This window comes from Impatiens glandulifera, chromosome 4, assembly GCF_907164915.1.
Source record: "Impatiens glandulifera chromosome 4, dImpGla2.1, whole genome shotgun sequence".
NCBI classification, from domain to species: domain Eukaryota; kingdom Viridiplantae; phylum Streptophyta; class Magnoliopsida; order Ericales; family Balsaminaceae; genus Impatiens; species Impatiens glandulifera.
Genome location: NC_061865.1, coordinates 52934830 through 52952113, shown reverse-complemented (window position 1 = coordinate 52952113; position 17284 = coordinate 52934830). Strand labels below are relative to the sequence as shown.

The window sequence follows — 17284 nt, the reverse complement described above, 5'->3', positions numbered from 1 at the left end:
TAACCATTCAACCTTTACGAATTTAAGACGTTTCAACTAATCATTCAACCTTTATGAATTTAAAACGTTTTATTTTAAAAAATTCAACCAATGTGAATTTAACCCGTTTTATCTAAAAATTTCGTTAATTTTGATTTGTTAGACAATTTTATTACTAATATATGTATGATGTGTTGAGAGAATTAGAGATGTCAAGTGACAAAAGCTAGCCCACCCAATTCTATAGCCTACACGGTTTCTTTTTTTCGTCCGATAGTTGTCGAACGAGATTGTAATGGCCCATTGGTGAGGTCCTCTCCATATAGATGTTGTTACTGAACTTTAGTATTTTTGAGGGAGCTGCACACCTTTCAGATTCAACAATAGTTGTGGCCAGTATTGTTATAGTGTTGTCGAGGACCCACAACTCCTTCGATATACTCTACAAAAAAAAAAAAAATAGATAAATGAACCTTCAGAACTGCACTTAACAGATAAAAAACATGCACTAAATATAGTTCAGTTAAGTGCTAAACGCTCTCTTTTAACACTTAACATTACCTTCAGAACTTCAATTAAAGTTTTGTTAAGAAAGAAGTCTGGGTTCAATTAAGAGCTAAACATGGCTGAGTTAAGCACTAAACGAGTAAACGTGACTTTGTTTAGCACTTAACATTGCCTTCGTAACTACAATTTAAGTTTTTTTAAAAGAAACTAGTCTGATGAAGCGCTTAACATGGTTGACTTAAGCACTGATCATGACTCAATTAATCGTTAAACATTTCTCTATTTAACGCTTAACATTGCCTTCAGAACTACAATTTAAGTTTTTTTTTAAACGATCTTTTGAAACGCTTAGCATGGTTCAGTTGAGCGCTAAAATGACTTTATTTAGTGCTTAACATGGCCTTAATAACTGCAACTTAAATTTTTTTAAAGAAAGTAGTCTGCTAGAGCTTTTAACATGGTTCAAAAAGCGTTAACTATGGCTCAGTTAAGGGCTAAAATTTCAAGCTTTTTTTTAAATAAAACTCATCTATTGAAACGCTTAACACAATTTAATTTAGCGTTAAACATAGCTCTATTTAGCGCTTAACATGGCCTTTAAAATTGCAATTTCAAAAAAAAAATCACATAAGAGTTTCAACCTAAAACCAACTGTTTTAACTGAAATTTCAAATCATGTTGGTTTAAAACTTACTTTAAAACGGTACATTTTAACATCACAATGACATCAACATATAAGAACATATTGAATATAAATTTCAAAACATATTGATTTAAATTTTGGTTTAAATACATATAACTTATAGCTACAAAAACAAAAATATAAAAACATAAATCTTGTTTAGACACATAATAGTCGCTCAAATTACGAATAATGGTTTTACAAACATCTAAAAAGCTAAAATATCTGCAGCAGAAACAAAACAGTAAAAAACTAAAATAACTTATTTGTGAAAGTTTTCGACAGACGTGTTGGATGATGTTTCATGAGCGATATCCTGAAAAGTAAAAAAACAAAACGTTTTTATTTCGGGCGACGAAAAAATGGGTTTTGAATAGCAAAAAATAAATGGTGTTGAAGACTTACCATTTTCGGACAATGATAAAGAATGAGAAGACAGAAGAACGAGTATTTTTGAGCGACGGTAAAAGCAAGAAGATAGAAGAACGGTGAACTACGGAATCTGTTTTGCAAGCTTGCTTGTTTTTGGACAAATGAAAATTGTGGAAAAAAATTTATTTCTGGAAAAGAGAAAATCGAAAAAAAAAAAAAAAGAATAAGAAGAGGTGTGCCTGCGTGAAAATAAAATAATAAAAAAGGCGACAAACAACGTTCCACTTAGATTTGTGATTTTGATTTCATTCCCAAGTAGTCACCCTAATTATTTCTCTTTTTTTAACTAAAATTTAACTAGTTTGTTTCATCTTGTTCACTCTTACAACTTTTGCATGTGATTATCTTTCATTTGTATATTTTTTTATAATTTCGTATTATTAATTATGAAAAAGTCAAAATTATACTCTTACCGGTAAGAGTGTTTAATCTTTGAACATGTATTTCTTCAAATTGAATATGTGAGGTCATCTTAGAACAAATATTTGATTATCTCCCATCAACCAAATTAAAGTAGAAATAGAATCATGTCACTCATCTATCTTGTTAGTATCAATAAGGGGAGGTACCAAAGTAAATATTGCTGACCTAATAACTGCATTAATAATTTGATCCCTAATGGTTGGGTTAGGCTAACATTCTATTAGATGTCAACGGTTGTTTAGATTCTCCTCATCAAGAGAAGGATTATGAGTGATCGACGTCTCTCCTATGTTATCAACATTAATTAATGCATCGGTCAATAAAGAGGTGGATATAAGACACTTGTTGGTCACATCAATTTGAAGTGATTGTTAGAGCATCTCTAGCTCTAGCGCATGACCTGTGCCCGCATCTGTGTGAAAAATGGAAGGTAATTGCTTTTTTTTTTTAATTTTTTGCACCGTATGTAAAAGCAAAAGGAGGACAGTACCCCTCACATTTTCATTATTATATAATATAATATACCTATAATATAGGAATATTAGTTATATATTTAATTATATTATTTTTTCTTACTATTTTTTATTTTTAATTAACATTATAATAACATCAAATAAATATATATTTTAAAATTTTACTATAATATAATTAATTATATATTTAATTATAAAAATATTATAATATATTTTAAATTATAAAAATATTTTATATTTTATTATAATATAGAAATATTAGTTATATATTCTCAATTTTTTTTTATAATGTTTTTAATATTATAATATATTTTAAATTATAAAAATATTTTATATTTCAATTTATTTAATATTAGTTATATATATATATATATATATATATATATATATATATATATATATATTTAATTAAAATTTTATAATGTCCGTCAAAATGTTTAAAATTTTATGTATTTTATTATACTTTGCATTATTCTTGTAATATTTTTAATATTATAATATATTTTAAATTATAAATATATTTTCTATTTTCTATTAATTACAATAACATGTTTTAAGGGTGAAATTCTCAAATTTTCCTATAATATAAGAATATTACTTATATATTTAATTAATAAATATATATAAAAGGGTGGGCTTAAGCATTGGTGTGTTTTGCCAAGTATAACATGTGTCCGCTTTCTGCTGAGGTGGAAGATTGATTTGACAAAATAAGAGGGCAGAGGTCTTGTACGCTGCTAATGCTCTTAGCCTTGTTCTCTCCTTTAAAGTGTCATGTTCATCCTCGATTGGACGAGTATCGTTTCCCCTTTTGTGGTTGAGAATCGCAAATTTTGATGATTTGGTCTTAGAGCTCCAACTTGATCAGTATTTTAACAAAATGATATAATCAAAACAAAAACATGAACCCTAGCTCTACCTCATGCTGGGTTGATAGAGCCTAGCTAATTGACACGACATGTACTTTGAAATTGTTGATGGATTCTTTAATGCAATTCAGGCTTCAGCAAGAAGAAGCCATAAAATAGAGTTAGGGGTTTGTCATCAATTAAAGTTAGGGGTTTAAACATGTAAATAAAAAATTGAAAGACTAAAACAAATTAATGTACTTGAGAAGAATTGAACTCAAAAACCTTTAAACTATTAATCTATATATGATATATTTTAAAAGATTTGAATACATAAATTTTTAGTATTGTAACCCCATGAATCGCTCCCTCTGTAGCTTAGCACGTGACTGGACGACGCGTGGCGATACGAGAAATATCGCATGGATGCTCGATGTTCGATGCATTTCAACATTTGTTTTCGTGTCAGGCTTCTTTTAAAAGAAAATATTATTTTAAAAGATTTTTAAAATAATACCTAGGAGCCAAAAACAATTTGGCCAAAACCCGATTTAAAATAATCAAACATAACTAATTTTAAAGATTATTTATTTGAAATCAGAGTCGCCAAATGATTTTAAGAAAATTATTAAAATGATACGTTTATAAACGTATTTATACCACAGTTTCTGTAAAGGGTTCGTATTTTTGGTTACGCTCGGGAAAGACCTTTCGCGCTATGTCCTTTGTGCCAGTCAAAGGACAGTTTTAAATTTTTAAGATTAAAAAAAAGTCTGTACGGGGGTCCTAAACAAGGATATGTTTAGATTACGTAAATAATTATACCAAATTATTTAGATAGCGTACATGCTTGCGTTGATATAATATTGAGGAAAACCCTGAAAAATATCATAAAAGTGTTAAAATTTAAAAATAAATTTTAAACAGAGCCTTATCCAAAATATTGGTTTAAGAAATATCCCAAAAATATTAAAATATTATTTTCTGACCTTTCGGGATTATTTGAAAATGGATTCGGGTTCCAAAATTAGAAAAATAATTTTAAATTTTGAAAAGTGGAACCAAACAGGCCTTAGGACTAGAGTTCTAGGGTTTGAGTTCGTTTTAATGATATGGGCTCGGACGGGCTCGGTCTAGACCGGGGTGGTCTAGGGCTCGGGAGCATAGGTCAAAAGACCAGATGGCTCGGTCGTACGTTCGGGAGGCTCGATTCCGAACTCGACTGCTCGGTCGAGGGACTGAATGGCTTGGTCTTAGGTCTATGTTTCTTCGGTCGTGGACTTGGGAGGTTCGGTCCTAGGTCAGACTTCTCGGTCCGAGGTTAGGAACCTCGGTTGGGTTGTCCGATCCTTACTCAAGAACATCGGTCTTAAGTCTTGGTCCTAAATTAAGAACCCCGGTCTTGAGTCTCGGTCCTAACTCAAGAACATCGGTCCTCGGTCTAGGTTTCTTCGGTCGTGGACCTCGGAGGCTTGATCCTAGGTCAGACTTCTCGGTTCGAGCTTAGGAACCTCGGTTGGGTTGTCCGGTCCTTACTCAAGAACATCGGTCTTGAGTCTTCGTCCTAACTCAAGAACACTTGTCATCGATCTTGGTCCTAACTCAAGAAAACCGGTCATTGGTCTTAGTCCAGACTTAAGAACACCGGTCCTCGGTCTCGGTCTTGACTCAAGAACACCGGTCATTGATCTTGGTCTGGACCAAAGATTCTCAGTCCCGGTCCTATAGGACTCGATCCTAGGACTGAGTGTTCTTTATTTGGTATGAAAAATTACAAGTCTCATAACTTTTAATTTAGATCATGAAATCACGATATGTAAGTTGCAATCAACTCATATGATTGTAAGGATCAATAATCATAACCCTAATCATGATTAATTGATCTTTATAAGGATCAATTTTTAAAAATCATTTTAAGGTCTGGTTTTTGTTCCATTAGTTTTGAAATGATGAATATAGTTGAACACAACCAAAATAAGAACATCATTTGTAACCGTTTTTTAAAATGAAATCAAAATCCATTTTTTTTTCAAAAACACAATTGGATCAAATATGATCGGGATGATGTTGCATTCATATGAAAATCATTCTAACATGTTTAGAAACATGTTAGCAATTATTTGAATCAAAATTCAAGCTTAAAAGCTCAAGAACGTCAATTTCAAAAAATCCAGATTTTCAAAATAATTTTTCAAAATTTTTGTTTTAAGTTTTGTTTGATCAATTCTCTTTCAACCGAAAGTTATACATGATATAGAGAGTGATTCTAAACATAGAACACACATAATTAAGCCGTAGAATAGATCAAACCAATCAAACTTGAAAGTTTTGAAAAAAAAAATTAAATTCTCAATCACAAATCGATATACAAAGGATATGGAAGCATACCAACAACTGGAGAACACTCGTTGCATGTGTTGAAAGCTTTTCAGAAGCCTGGATCGAAGCTTGAATCATCGGAGCAAGTTTTCAAAAAAAACAGTTCGCTAGAGTTTCTTGGATCTTCGATTTGGACTGTAATATTCAATAATTGTTGACGATCTAATAGAAGATTACTTAGAGGGTATTTATACCTAGATAGGTTGGTCGAGGTGATCGAATTCTACTTCAATTTCGCTTATGAAATTTTATCCCTAATTCTATCCAAATCGAGGCAGCCTAATTCTAGGGCAAGGTGTCAATCCCAGCTATAGTGTTAATGATCACGAAGATAATACAAACATGTAGGAAGAAAAATCAGAGGATAAAGTGGAGAAATGATGGAGCTATCCTTTCTGGAAGAATCGTCGCCGATAAGTCGCGATTCTGGCGAGCGTCCCTGCTCAGTGAAGAAGAAGACCCAAAACAACGACGTTTCTTGGCGTCGTTTGGCGTTCCGTCCGCGTCCGTCAGCGTATGGGCAATATAGGCAAACGGGGATAGTCATCCCGTTAGTTGATCTAGTGGAGCGGGCGCGCGTCGGCTCCGTTATAGCGATTGTACGTGTGGCGCGATCCTGGGCGCTGGATGAAAATGCAGTGCTGACCCGATGACTGAGAATCCTGCTTCAACCTATTAAACATACTTTCGGCTACTCTAAATTATCAGTTAAATTTTAATAAAAAAGTTATTTGAAATCGAATTTTAATCTTTTTCTTGCATTTTTTATTTATCAAAAATTTCACAAAGAATTATTTCTAGAAACATAGTAAAAATTATGTTTAAATTTTTATTTTATTTTTGTATTTTTGAGAATTTTAGGGTATTTATTTAATTGTTTTTGAGCCATAAACTACTCATAATTTATGATTAAATTTCAATTAAATAATTTTAACCCCTTCTTGGGTTTATTTTGGGTAAAATAAATACAAAATTTTAACCTCAAATTATTATTTTTTTATTCAATTTTCCTAATTAGGGTTTAATCATCAAAATAAGTAACTCTTAATTTATTTTTAATCCTCTTTTGGATTATTTTGAATTAAAAAATTCAAAATATTATTAAAAAATAATAATAATATTTATAAAATAGGTATGTCAAACTTTTATGTAATAATTTTTTTTTATGGATTAGTTTAAACCCAATAAACTCTTGCATAGATCCTTCATTGATCTCAAATAATAAATATGGTGGTATCATTCTTGTCGTACTCAATTTTTTAAAGTAAAAATCTACTCATGTTCCTACCAACTAAGCAAGTCATCTTATAAGAGAACTTTGATAATACCTACATAACCCTATGCATGGATTAATTAATGTCTTGATCCCTTAAAATATTTCGATATGGAAAGTTGAGTCCAACGTTTAGTTCCTATGCATTATTCCTTCAACAATTTTGTGCCAACATTAAAGAAGTTCTCGAGCATATCTCAATAAGTAGTAGGTGATGTTCACCTATATATATATATATATATATATAAGTTATACTTTTTATATTTATATTGAATCAATGTTTTAATTATAATATAAAGTTATACATCTAATATTATAGAGATTGCATATTCTCTTGTACACCCTACTAAACTAGGGCTTGTTCAGTAGTAATTTTTGAATTTTATAATAATATATAAATAAAAGAATAAAAAAAAGAGATAAAAAAAGAGATAAAAGCACATTTAATGGAGATAAGCTATCAGATTTCCAAAAAGATAAATAATGCATCCAACAAAAATGCAAAAAAAAACTCTATATTTTTCATAAACTTATAATTAATCCTAGACATATATGTGATGTGAAGATGCAACAAAACAAAACACAATAATCTTAGGCATTCGGTTTGAGGTTTTATTTTTAATCTCATTACAAATCAAATATCATTTCACTTCATTCTTAACAATCACATCACTCAATATTTTAAATACTAAAATATTATTTATTTTAAATTATTATTATTTATTTTATTTATGTATCAATACATTTTAATTTTTTTACCAAAAATAATCATTACTTTCTCAAAATCATCATTAATTATTCAACTTTTTTTCTTTTTAGATTTTTTTTTTAAATACTCACTAAAGAAACAAACCCATAAATGTAGAAGAACTAAAATAAAGTTATTCTTAACTTATCCCTATGAGGTTATTCTTAACTAAGCCCTATTAATCCATGCATAATGTTATGTAGGTATTATCAAAGCTCTTATAAGATGACTTGCTTAGTTGGTAGGAACATGAGTAGATTTTTACTTGAAAAAATTGAGTATGAGAGTCGCCCGTTGACAAGAATGATACCACCATATTTATTATTTGAGATCAATGAAGGATCTATGCAAGAGTTTATTGGGTTTAAACTAGTCCATAAAAAAAATTATTACATAAAAAAAAACTAAAATGAAGCACTTAAAATGTAGAAGAACTAAAATGAAGTTATTCTTAACTAAGCCCTAGTTTAGTAGGGTGTACAAGAGAATATGCAATCTGTATAATATTAAATGTATAACTTTATATTATAATTGGTATTATCAGTTTTAGTTCTTCTACATTTAAGGGTTTATTCGGTAGTGGAATTTTTAAAAAGTTAAGTGAGAAAATTGAATGATGGGAGATGATTTTAAGAAGATAATGATTAGTTTTGATAAAAAGACTTAAAATGTATTGATATATATAAATAAAATAAATAATAATTTAAAATATATAGTATTTTAGGCCTTGTTCGAATTCAGGTTTTTAAAAAAACCCAGAGGGAGAAAATAATTAATGATTGGTGATGATTTTGAGAATGTTATGATTATTTTTGATAAAAAAAATTTAAAAGGTATTGATATATATAAATAAAATAAAAAATAATAATTTAAAATAGAGTGTATTTTAGTATTTTGGTTAATGAAATGAGTGATGTAATTGTTGAGAAATGATTGATTTAAAAATTAATTTTGATTGAGTTTTTTGAAAACACAAAAAGAACGAGCTTTAATATTTGGGTAATGAATTGAATGTTGTGATTATTAAGAGGAAAATGAGATTATGTTTGATTTGTAATGAGATTTAAAAAAACTCATACAAAAGGCCTAAGATTATTGTGTTTTGTTTTGTTGCATCTTCACATGACATATATCTCTGGTTAATTACAAGCTTATGAAAAATGGTTAATTATAAGCTTATGAAAACTATAGAGTTTTTTTTGCATTTTTTTTAACGCATTATTTATCTTTTGGAAATCTGAGAGCTTTTCTCTATTAGATGTGCTTTTATTTTATTTTTTTATTCTTTTTTTATATATTATTATAAAATTAAAAAATTGTTATTAATAAATAAATAAAATTGACAGAAGCGGTGAACTAATTGATCTTACTGAAAATCTCCGAATTCGTTAATTTTAGCGTTTATGTTTTGTTTAATTTGATCATTGGTAAACATTTTTTTTATGTTTTCATTGTTACGCTCGAATTTGTGTTTAGGTGGGATTGATAACTAAGTAAACATTCTATATATTTTGTATTGATTTGTCGTTATGCTTAACTAATATTATTTATTTCATATTGTATAATTTTTTTCAAAAAAATAAATTGAGATCATCTTAAAAATCTTATTTGATGAAAAAATGTTTGTAAAGATTATTTGATTAAGTTATTAAATATTTTTTATGTATTTAAATTTTATAAGAAAATTAAGTTAGATATTGTGATATTTTGTTGATTAATTAAATTATTTGATGATCGAAAAGATGGCTTATGTGATATTAAGTTTTGATTTTATTTTAACATAGAGATCAAACATGCTTTGGAATATTCCTCATATAGCTTGTCTCTTGTCGGATGATGTTAGGTTATTTGATTTTTTTTATAAAAAAATGTATGACTTTGTCCTAAATATTGTTTTATTCCATCTCTCGTCTATCAAATTAATTAATTTATTTATTAAAATACTAAAATATTTTTTATTTTATTTATTTATATTAATATTATTTAAGTTTTTTTAACAATATATATATATATATATATATATATATATAATAAATAACCTTCTCATTATCAGTTTTTCCATTTTAAGAACTCAAACTGGACAAGGGCAAGTTATGTGAATTTTTATTTAATTGAATTATTGTAATATTTTTTTAATTAAAAGTATAGATTGATTGAGTATTCACACAAGTACAAGTACCCTTACAAGATAAACAAAATATTAAAAATTAAACATTAAATAGCACTTAATAAGTGTCCTTTTAAATTGTCCAAATCCATGCGCGTGATTCTCTTTATGGGTCCATATCATTATTAATTGATTTGATTTGAGTAAATTTAAGTTGTAGAAGGTAGGTGGGAATCATTACTAAGTTATTTGAAAAAAATTATTAGTTAAATTATTATATTTAAAATTTAAAATTTATAAATATTGAAGTGATATGATAGTTAAAAATTATTATAATATAACGGTGGTGTGAGATAAAATTTCAAGAAACTCAAATGAAATGAACTCTAAAAGCTTGTTTCATCCTTAAGTTTTTAAATTATTTTAAGATTTTTATTTATAATCTAACCTCACCTTTGAGCCCCATAAATGTGCTTTTTTTTTTAAAATTTCAAACAAAATTTCTTAAGAAAAAATCTAATAAAACCTAACCAAACCACCCATTGTAAGATTATATATTACATTCACTCAACAAGTGGTTGACTTAATATTTTAAGTCAGGTTAACAAAATCAAATATTATTTCACTCTCTTTTCCATTACATTACTTTAATTATTAACCAAAATACTAAAATATTTATATTTTAAATTATTGTTTTTTTTTTATATATATCAATTGATGTTTTCTCAAACTAACCTGATTTAACGTTTAATTCTCAAACTAACTTTCTTTGTTCATTTATTTCCAAACTAACCTAATTTACTTTTCAAACTCAATTGTGATTTTATTATATTTAAAATTCATTATATATATATATATATTTTTTTTTTAATTATAATTTTTATAAATTTGATATATTTAATTTATTATTTGTATAAACTAAATTATTTATATTTTGATATATATTTTATAAATTTGGTTATTTATATTTCGATATATAATTTAAATTATTATTTTTTATAAATTTGATTATTTATATTTTAAGGATGCAGAAGTGATAAAGTGCGGAGATGCGGCGTGCTTACTTTTTCTTAAAACATGAATTATGAAAGTAATTGATCATTTTTATCGTTTTTTATCATTTGAAAAGAGTTGAAACTCTACTTTAATATTCTTATTCGCAAAGATCTAGGGACTATTAATATGAAGAATTTTAGGCTTATTAGTCTCGTTTTATATTTCTATAAGATTTTCGCAAAAGGCCAACATATTGAGAAAGGTATTAGAGACGGTCAATAATCAGATGACGTTCATCAAACGTCGTTAAATATATGATGATGTATTAATAGTCAATGAGTGCATTGACTCAACTAATATAAGAGATGACAAATGTGATTTTATCAAGTTAGACATCGAAAAAATATATGATCATGTCAATTGAGAGATTTTGTTTGATGTAATGTGTAGAAAGGGAATGGGTGCAAAATGAATTGAGTGAATTAGATTTTGTCTCTCGACGTTTAAGTTTTTTGCCATTGTTAATAGTAGTTTTCAGGGATTTTTTTTTTGAGAGATTCTGAGGGATTAGACAGGGTGGTTCAATCTCTCATTATTTGTTCGTTATTGGTTTGGAGGCTCTCTAAAAAATGATAACGATCGTAGAAAACTCAGGACACATCCGTGGAGTGAGTTGTGAGTCAAGAGGATATTCTTTTTCTATATCACATTTGTTTTTCGCTAATGACACGCTATGTATGGTCTAGGCTGCCTACATGAACTTTAAACACCTTTGGGATATTTTATAGGTATTCAATGAATGTTCCAGTCTTCGAGTTAATCTTAATAAGTCAGACATCTTTTTTTCAAATTATATTTCAAATAGAAGAATGATAATGTTGGTAAATGTGATGGGGTTTAGAATTGATGGTCTTCGATCAACATATCTTGGTATGTCATTATGTGCTAAATTACGATCCAATGTCTCTTGGGACCCGATTATCAGTAAAATGGATTGTAAACTGTCTAGATGGATAAAAAAAATTTGAAAGGGAGTCGACTAATCCTTATTTTGTCATATATTTCCACATATATAATGTCGTTATTCATTCTTCCAAGTGTGTGGCGGTGAAAATGGAAAGAATAATGTGTAAATTTCTATGAAAATCTTCTAACGCATCGCTTTGTCATCTAGTTAGTTGAGATAATATTAAATGTTTTAAAGATCAATGAGGTTTTTATATTCGAGATCTTATCTCCTTTAATAAGGCTCTTCTATAAAAATGGTGTTGTAAATTTGTCACGGAATCGAATAATCTTTGGGCATCGATGATCAAATGTAAGTATGATTACGATTGGTCTAGTTGGTTCACAAAAATATCTAATTATCTAGTGGTATGTAACATTTGGAGAAACAATTTCGTGAGTAAACTAGATTCATCGTGGGAATGATTCATTGATATGGTGGTTTCTTTAGCCGAATTATATATAAAAGGATATTAAACATTATGGAGAGTTCGTCTCATAAAAATGATGTTTTTTCTTTGTCACTGTCTGAACAAGACGTTATGCGTTGGCAAGATATGAACAGTTTCCATGTGGGGCATTGCTACAAGTTATTCGCTAAGATGATTCCATATAATATTTGTTGGGAAAAAACTTTGGAAGTCAAAGATTTCATCCAAGATCTCGTTTTTTGGATGGAGCATTATTCACGTTTGAATTCTAACGGAGAATATGTGCATGAAAAATGTTGTTTTATGGTTAGTCGTTTGTGTCACGAAGATGTTGAATCGGAAACTCACCTACTTGACTAGTATTTGGAGTCTTTTGTGGAGTATTACTGGGATTCATTGGGTGATGCCTGAGTTTTTGGATAGTATTCGGAAGTTTGGATTGATGCGGCTGATATGACAGGCTTTAGGGGTGTTCAATCGGTCGGTTAACCGGTTAAACGGTTTCGGTTAAATCCGATTTTACCTCTTATTTTTCAAATCGGTTAACCGATCAATATTGGTATCGATTTTACCGGTTTTTGTTCTACTAGTTCTGGTCGGCTAATCAGTTTACCGTGAACCGATAATTCAATTTTTTAAATTAAGTATTAACTTATTAAATGTTTTTTTCAAAATCGTCTTTTGCATCGTACTATTATACTATTCTTCAATTTTTTTTATTATGTTATAATATATTATATTATTGTTATAATATATTATAAAATATTTCATAGACATATTTAGAAATATGTTATAATATATTATATTTTTGTAATAATATAATATATTTTGAAAGTCTCCATTTTTAAACTAATATTCATATAAATTATATTTTTTTAAACAATTCTATACAAATTATAATTTAAAATTTAAAAATAACTATAATATATATATATATATTATTAAATATTATTTATAATATATCTAATATTTACACAAATAACTAATATAAATATATATGATTAAATTATTATTGGTTAAACCGCTAGAAAAATTGTTCAATCGAAAATCAAATCGTTTAACCAGAATTGTTAGAACCGATTAGATAGTTGTTGGGATGTTTGAATTGATGTGTCTGATATGGCAGGCCTACATAGTTGGGTTATCATCCCAATTTGGTCAACTATCTGATTGGAGAGATATCGTCGAACTTTCAATAATCGTAGTCTTCTGATACGTATCATTCATAATATTATTATTACGACGCTTTCTGAGATTCGTTTAGAAAAGGTAGTAGAGTCTTTCGGATAGTTAATCGTTCTTCTCGAGGATTTACGAGCTCGATAATTTATTGATTACCGTTTTTTCTTTTTTTTTTCTTTTTTAATGTCATATTTTGTCGTTTGACTTAAACAATTTTTTTTCATTTTTAATATACATGGACATTTAAAAAAAATGCTTATAATTTAATATGTATTATTAATTAAATAAAATAATTTACATCTTAATATTTATTTATATGTTTACTATAATAATTAAATAAATACTCACTTAATCAAGTAAAGAAAATAAGAATTTTATTCTTAAAATTTATTTCCAAAAAAAGTTATATTCAATAAACTATATGTCATTGGTCCATAATTTGTGGAGAACACAAAAAAAAAATTATATTAAACACTAATTCAGTACAATTTATGACCTAAATAGTTTTAAAAATCATACAATCAAATCAAAACTCAAAAGACCTAAACAAACATAATAAAAAAAGAGTAATCAACTAAAGCACATAATTTTGATCGACACAGATCTTATTGACCTTGGCTGAGGCATAATCGATCTTTTCTTTGATCATATAACAATGAATTTTAGCAGTTGATTTTATGTTTCTCTCAACTTTCTAATAATCTTGTCGAGGATCTTAACTTGATCACTATTAATGTAATTTGCATAAGTCAGACAATGAAACTATATATAAAATAATTAAGATTATTTGCACAAATAAGTTCATTATTCACAATATATACCCTATATCAAACAAGGCTTAATTACATGAATTCTAATTTTTTTTTAATTAATAAATCATTTTGGGTCTCCAAAAATTTATATAAATCATCTTTCTTTGCTTTTCATAACTTGGCAAGATGTAAAAAAAACTATATTCATCTCCATCCGTTGTCCCATCCATTCTTGCATTTCTCCCTTCCTAAGTGAGTAAAGAAAGCCATCATGATACAAATCAAAACTCAGAACAAATGCAATTTCAATTCCATGGATGAAGGAGATGTTGAGCTCAGAAGAGGGCCATGGAGTCCCGAGGAAGACAATCTTCTCACGCAGTACATATCTTGTCACGGCGAAGGCCACTGGAATTGGTTGGCCAAACGTGTCGGTATTTCTTTTGTTATACCATTTTCTTTGACTTTTGATTTTGCTATTTCGCTCTTACTCGAACTTTCATAGGGTTGATGAGAACCGGGAGAAGTTGTAGATTAAGATGGTTGAATTACTTAAAACCTAATATTAAACGAGGAAATCTTACCATTGAAGAGCAGCTCTTGATTCTTGAACTTCATTCCTTGTGGGGTAACAGGTACATAATTACTAAACCAACCAACCATGTGTATTTATTACTCTTCTACTTTTTCTAATGAATAGAATGACCGGTAACAATTATTTTGTTTATTAGATGGTCAAAGATTGCACAACATTTGCCAGGACGAACCGATAATGAGATCAAAAATTATTGGAGAACACGAGTGCAAAAATATGTCCGCCAACCTAAAATCAAGTTCGATGGCCAAAAGTCTCTAGAAAAAAATACAAGTGGTTCTATTCCTAAGTTGAAGAAGATGGAACAATCGTCAACGTCAACATCTTGTTCGTCTCATCCATCACCACAATCTTCGTCCTTTTCTTTGGTAACTTCTTCAAACATGAACTCAGAAAAAATTATATATTCAACCAAACACATCGTAGAAGACTTTGTAACCGGTAAAAGCCCGATGTCGTCCGAATTTCATATGATTGAATCTTGTTATAACAATAATGTTACTTTAAATGACAATTTATATGAAAACATTAGTACTAGCAACTGCCTCGACCCAATCAACATGTTCGGTTATCACAACCATCTTTCGAACCCGAATGATCAGATGGCATATCCTAATTGGATGGGTGATGACATCATTGGCATGACCGGTGATGCGTTATGGTGCATAGACAAATTGTGGTAATTGAAGTGATATATTTTTGTTTGCTTTAATACAATATTAATAAAGTTTTCCTTAAAAAAAAGGATAACATATATATAATATATTTATATTATTGATCTAGAACTAACTAGCACATGTATCAGTCTACAATCAATGCCAATAATGCAATAATGTGATTTTCAACTTTGTACCTTTCTTTCAATTTTGTTTCCTAGTGTACATTTTCTATTGGTTGTTTTATATTTCCAAATTAATTGTGACCAGAAAATTTGTGTGTTCATGAAAAGTGTGACAAGGTAATACAAACACCGAACTAAAAGATAGAATCTCTAATCTCTAAAATGTGTTTTTCACTCAACTTATTTTTTGCTTTCTCAATCTCTTTCAAAATAAATATGATGTCTATTCTAAAAAGTCAAAACTAGTTTAATCTTCGTTAAATCTTATTTTATTTAATCATCAAAATTCTCGCCAATTTCTTAAAAGTCATTTTCTTGTCTCGTTTTATGAAATTCGAGAGGAGGGTAAGTTACGGGACTTAACAAAAATAAAAAAAATAAAAAATTGAATTATAAGTTATAGTTCGATTCGGTTCCCATTTTGGTTACGATATTTGAGAGGTCGATATTTAGGTGCTATAGTAATTATTTAAAATACAAGTTTAAACACAAATATCTTAATTATATGAAATCTCAAATTGATAGGGAGAAATAGATAGAAAGAAGAAACTTGAATTTATTTATATGGAAAAACATTTTTTTGTGTGTTCTTCGGCCTAGTTCAGATTCGGATTTTGGGAGCATGCATGTAAACTATTTTGTACGCTATTTACAATTGTAGACTAGTAAGTTGTTTGTAGATGTCATGTTTATTGTTGAAAGATTATGTTTTGACTCGGCATAAGTCCCTTGTCGTGATAAATTGATTAAGATTTGATAATGTTTTGTTGACTCGAAGTTTGGGTTGAGTTACGCTAGACTGTCAGCAGAGCTCATCGAACTTGGGTTCACATGATTGAAAGTGTGGTCTTTTGATGTGTATAGGAATGTTTACCCACAAGATAGTGAAATATTCGATTTTTATTTTAACTATCCGAACCCCGACATATATCTCTATATTTAAACTCATCCTCGAATACTTGATCCATGACAGATATCTATTACTCAATTAAAGTGTAAATTTATATATTCTATTAAAAAAAAGTTACAAAGTAAAAATTGAAGATTAACTAAATAATAAACAACTTTAAAAATATTAATATCAAAATAAATAAAATATTACTATGTTGTAAAATGTCGAAAACATAACAGTTTTTGTTGTTAATATAATTGAAAATAAAAATATAGAGTAAATGTTAAAAATAAATAAAAAATTAAAGACAAAGAGGGATAAAAGAGAGATAATATTCTACAAGAATGATGAAAGAGAAATTTATTTTGTAGTATTAGAAAATAAATCGGTATGATGTTTGGATAAGAGTGAATCGTGAATAAAATGATAGAGTATAAATAATATTAAGTAATATATATATATATATATATATATATATATATATATATATATATATATATATATATATATATATATATATATATATATATATATATTATATTATAGTTGGATATCAGAGTTTGGGTTTCGCATCCTGCCATCATCTATGTGTATAATTGTGCTCGTTAGCCTGTCTTTAAAATTTGGTTTGTGTAATGATTTTGTGGTCTTCTGGGGCTTTGAATTTGCTGATTTGATGTTTGAGGGCCTCACCCTGTTTTCATAAATACTTATTTTATATAGATAACATGTAACCACA

The 17284-nt window shown here is 28.3% G+C and overlaps 1 protein-coding gene across 1 annotated transcript; it reads left to right on the top strand.

Annotated features, from left to right (window-relative positions):
* Window positions 1-14436: 14436 nt before the first annotated feature.
* LOC124935368 (MYB-like transcription factor EOBII) lies at window positions 14437-15495 on the top strand. The gene is made up of 3 exons (XM_047475805.1): window positions 14437-14651; window positions 14723-14852; window positions 14949-15495. Exons 1-3 carry the CDS (start codon window positions 14489-14491, stop codon window positions 15493-15495), a joined length of 840 nt encoding a protein of 279 aa, XP_047331761.1. The 5' UTR covers window positions 14437-14488.
* The last annotated feature ends 1789 nt before the right edge of the window (window positions 15496-17284 follow it).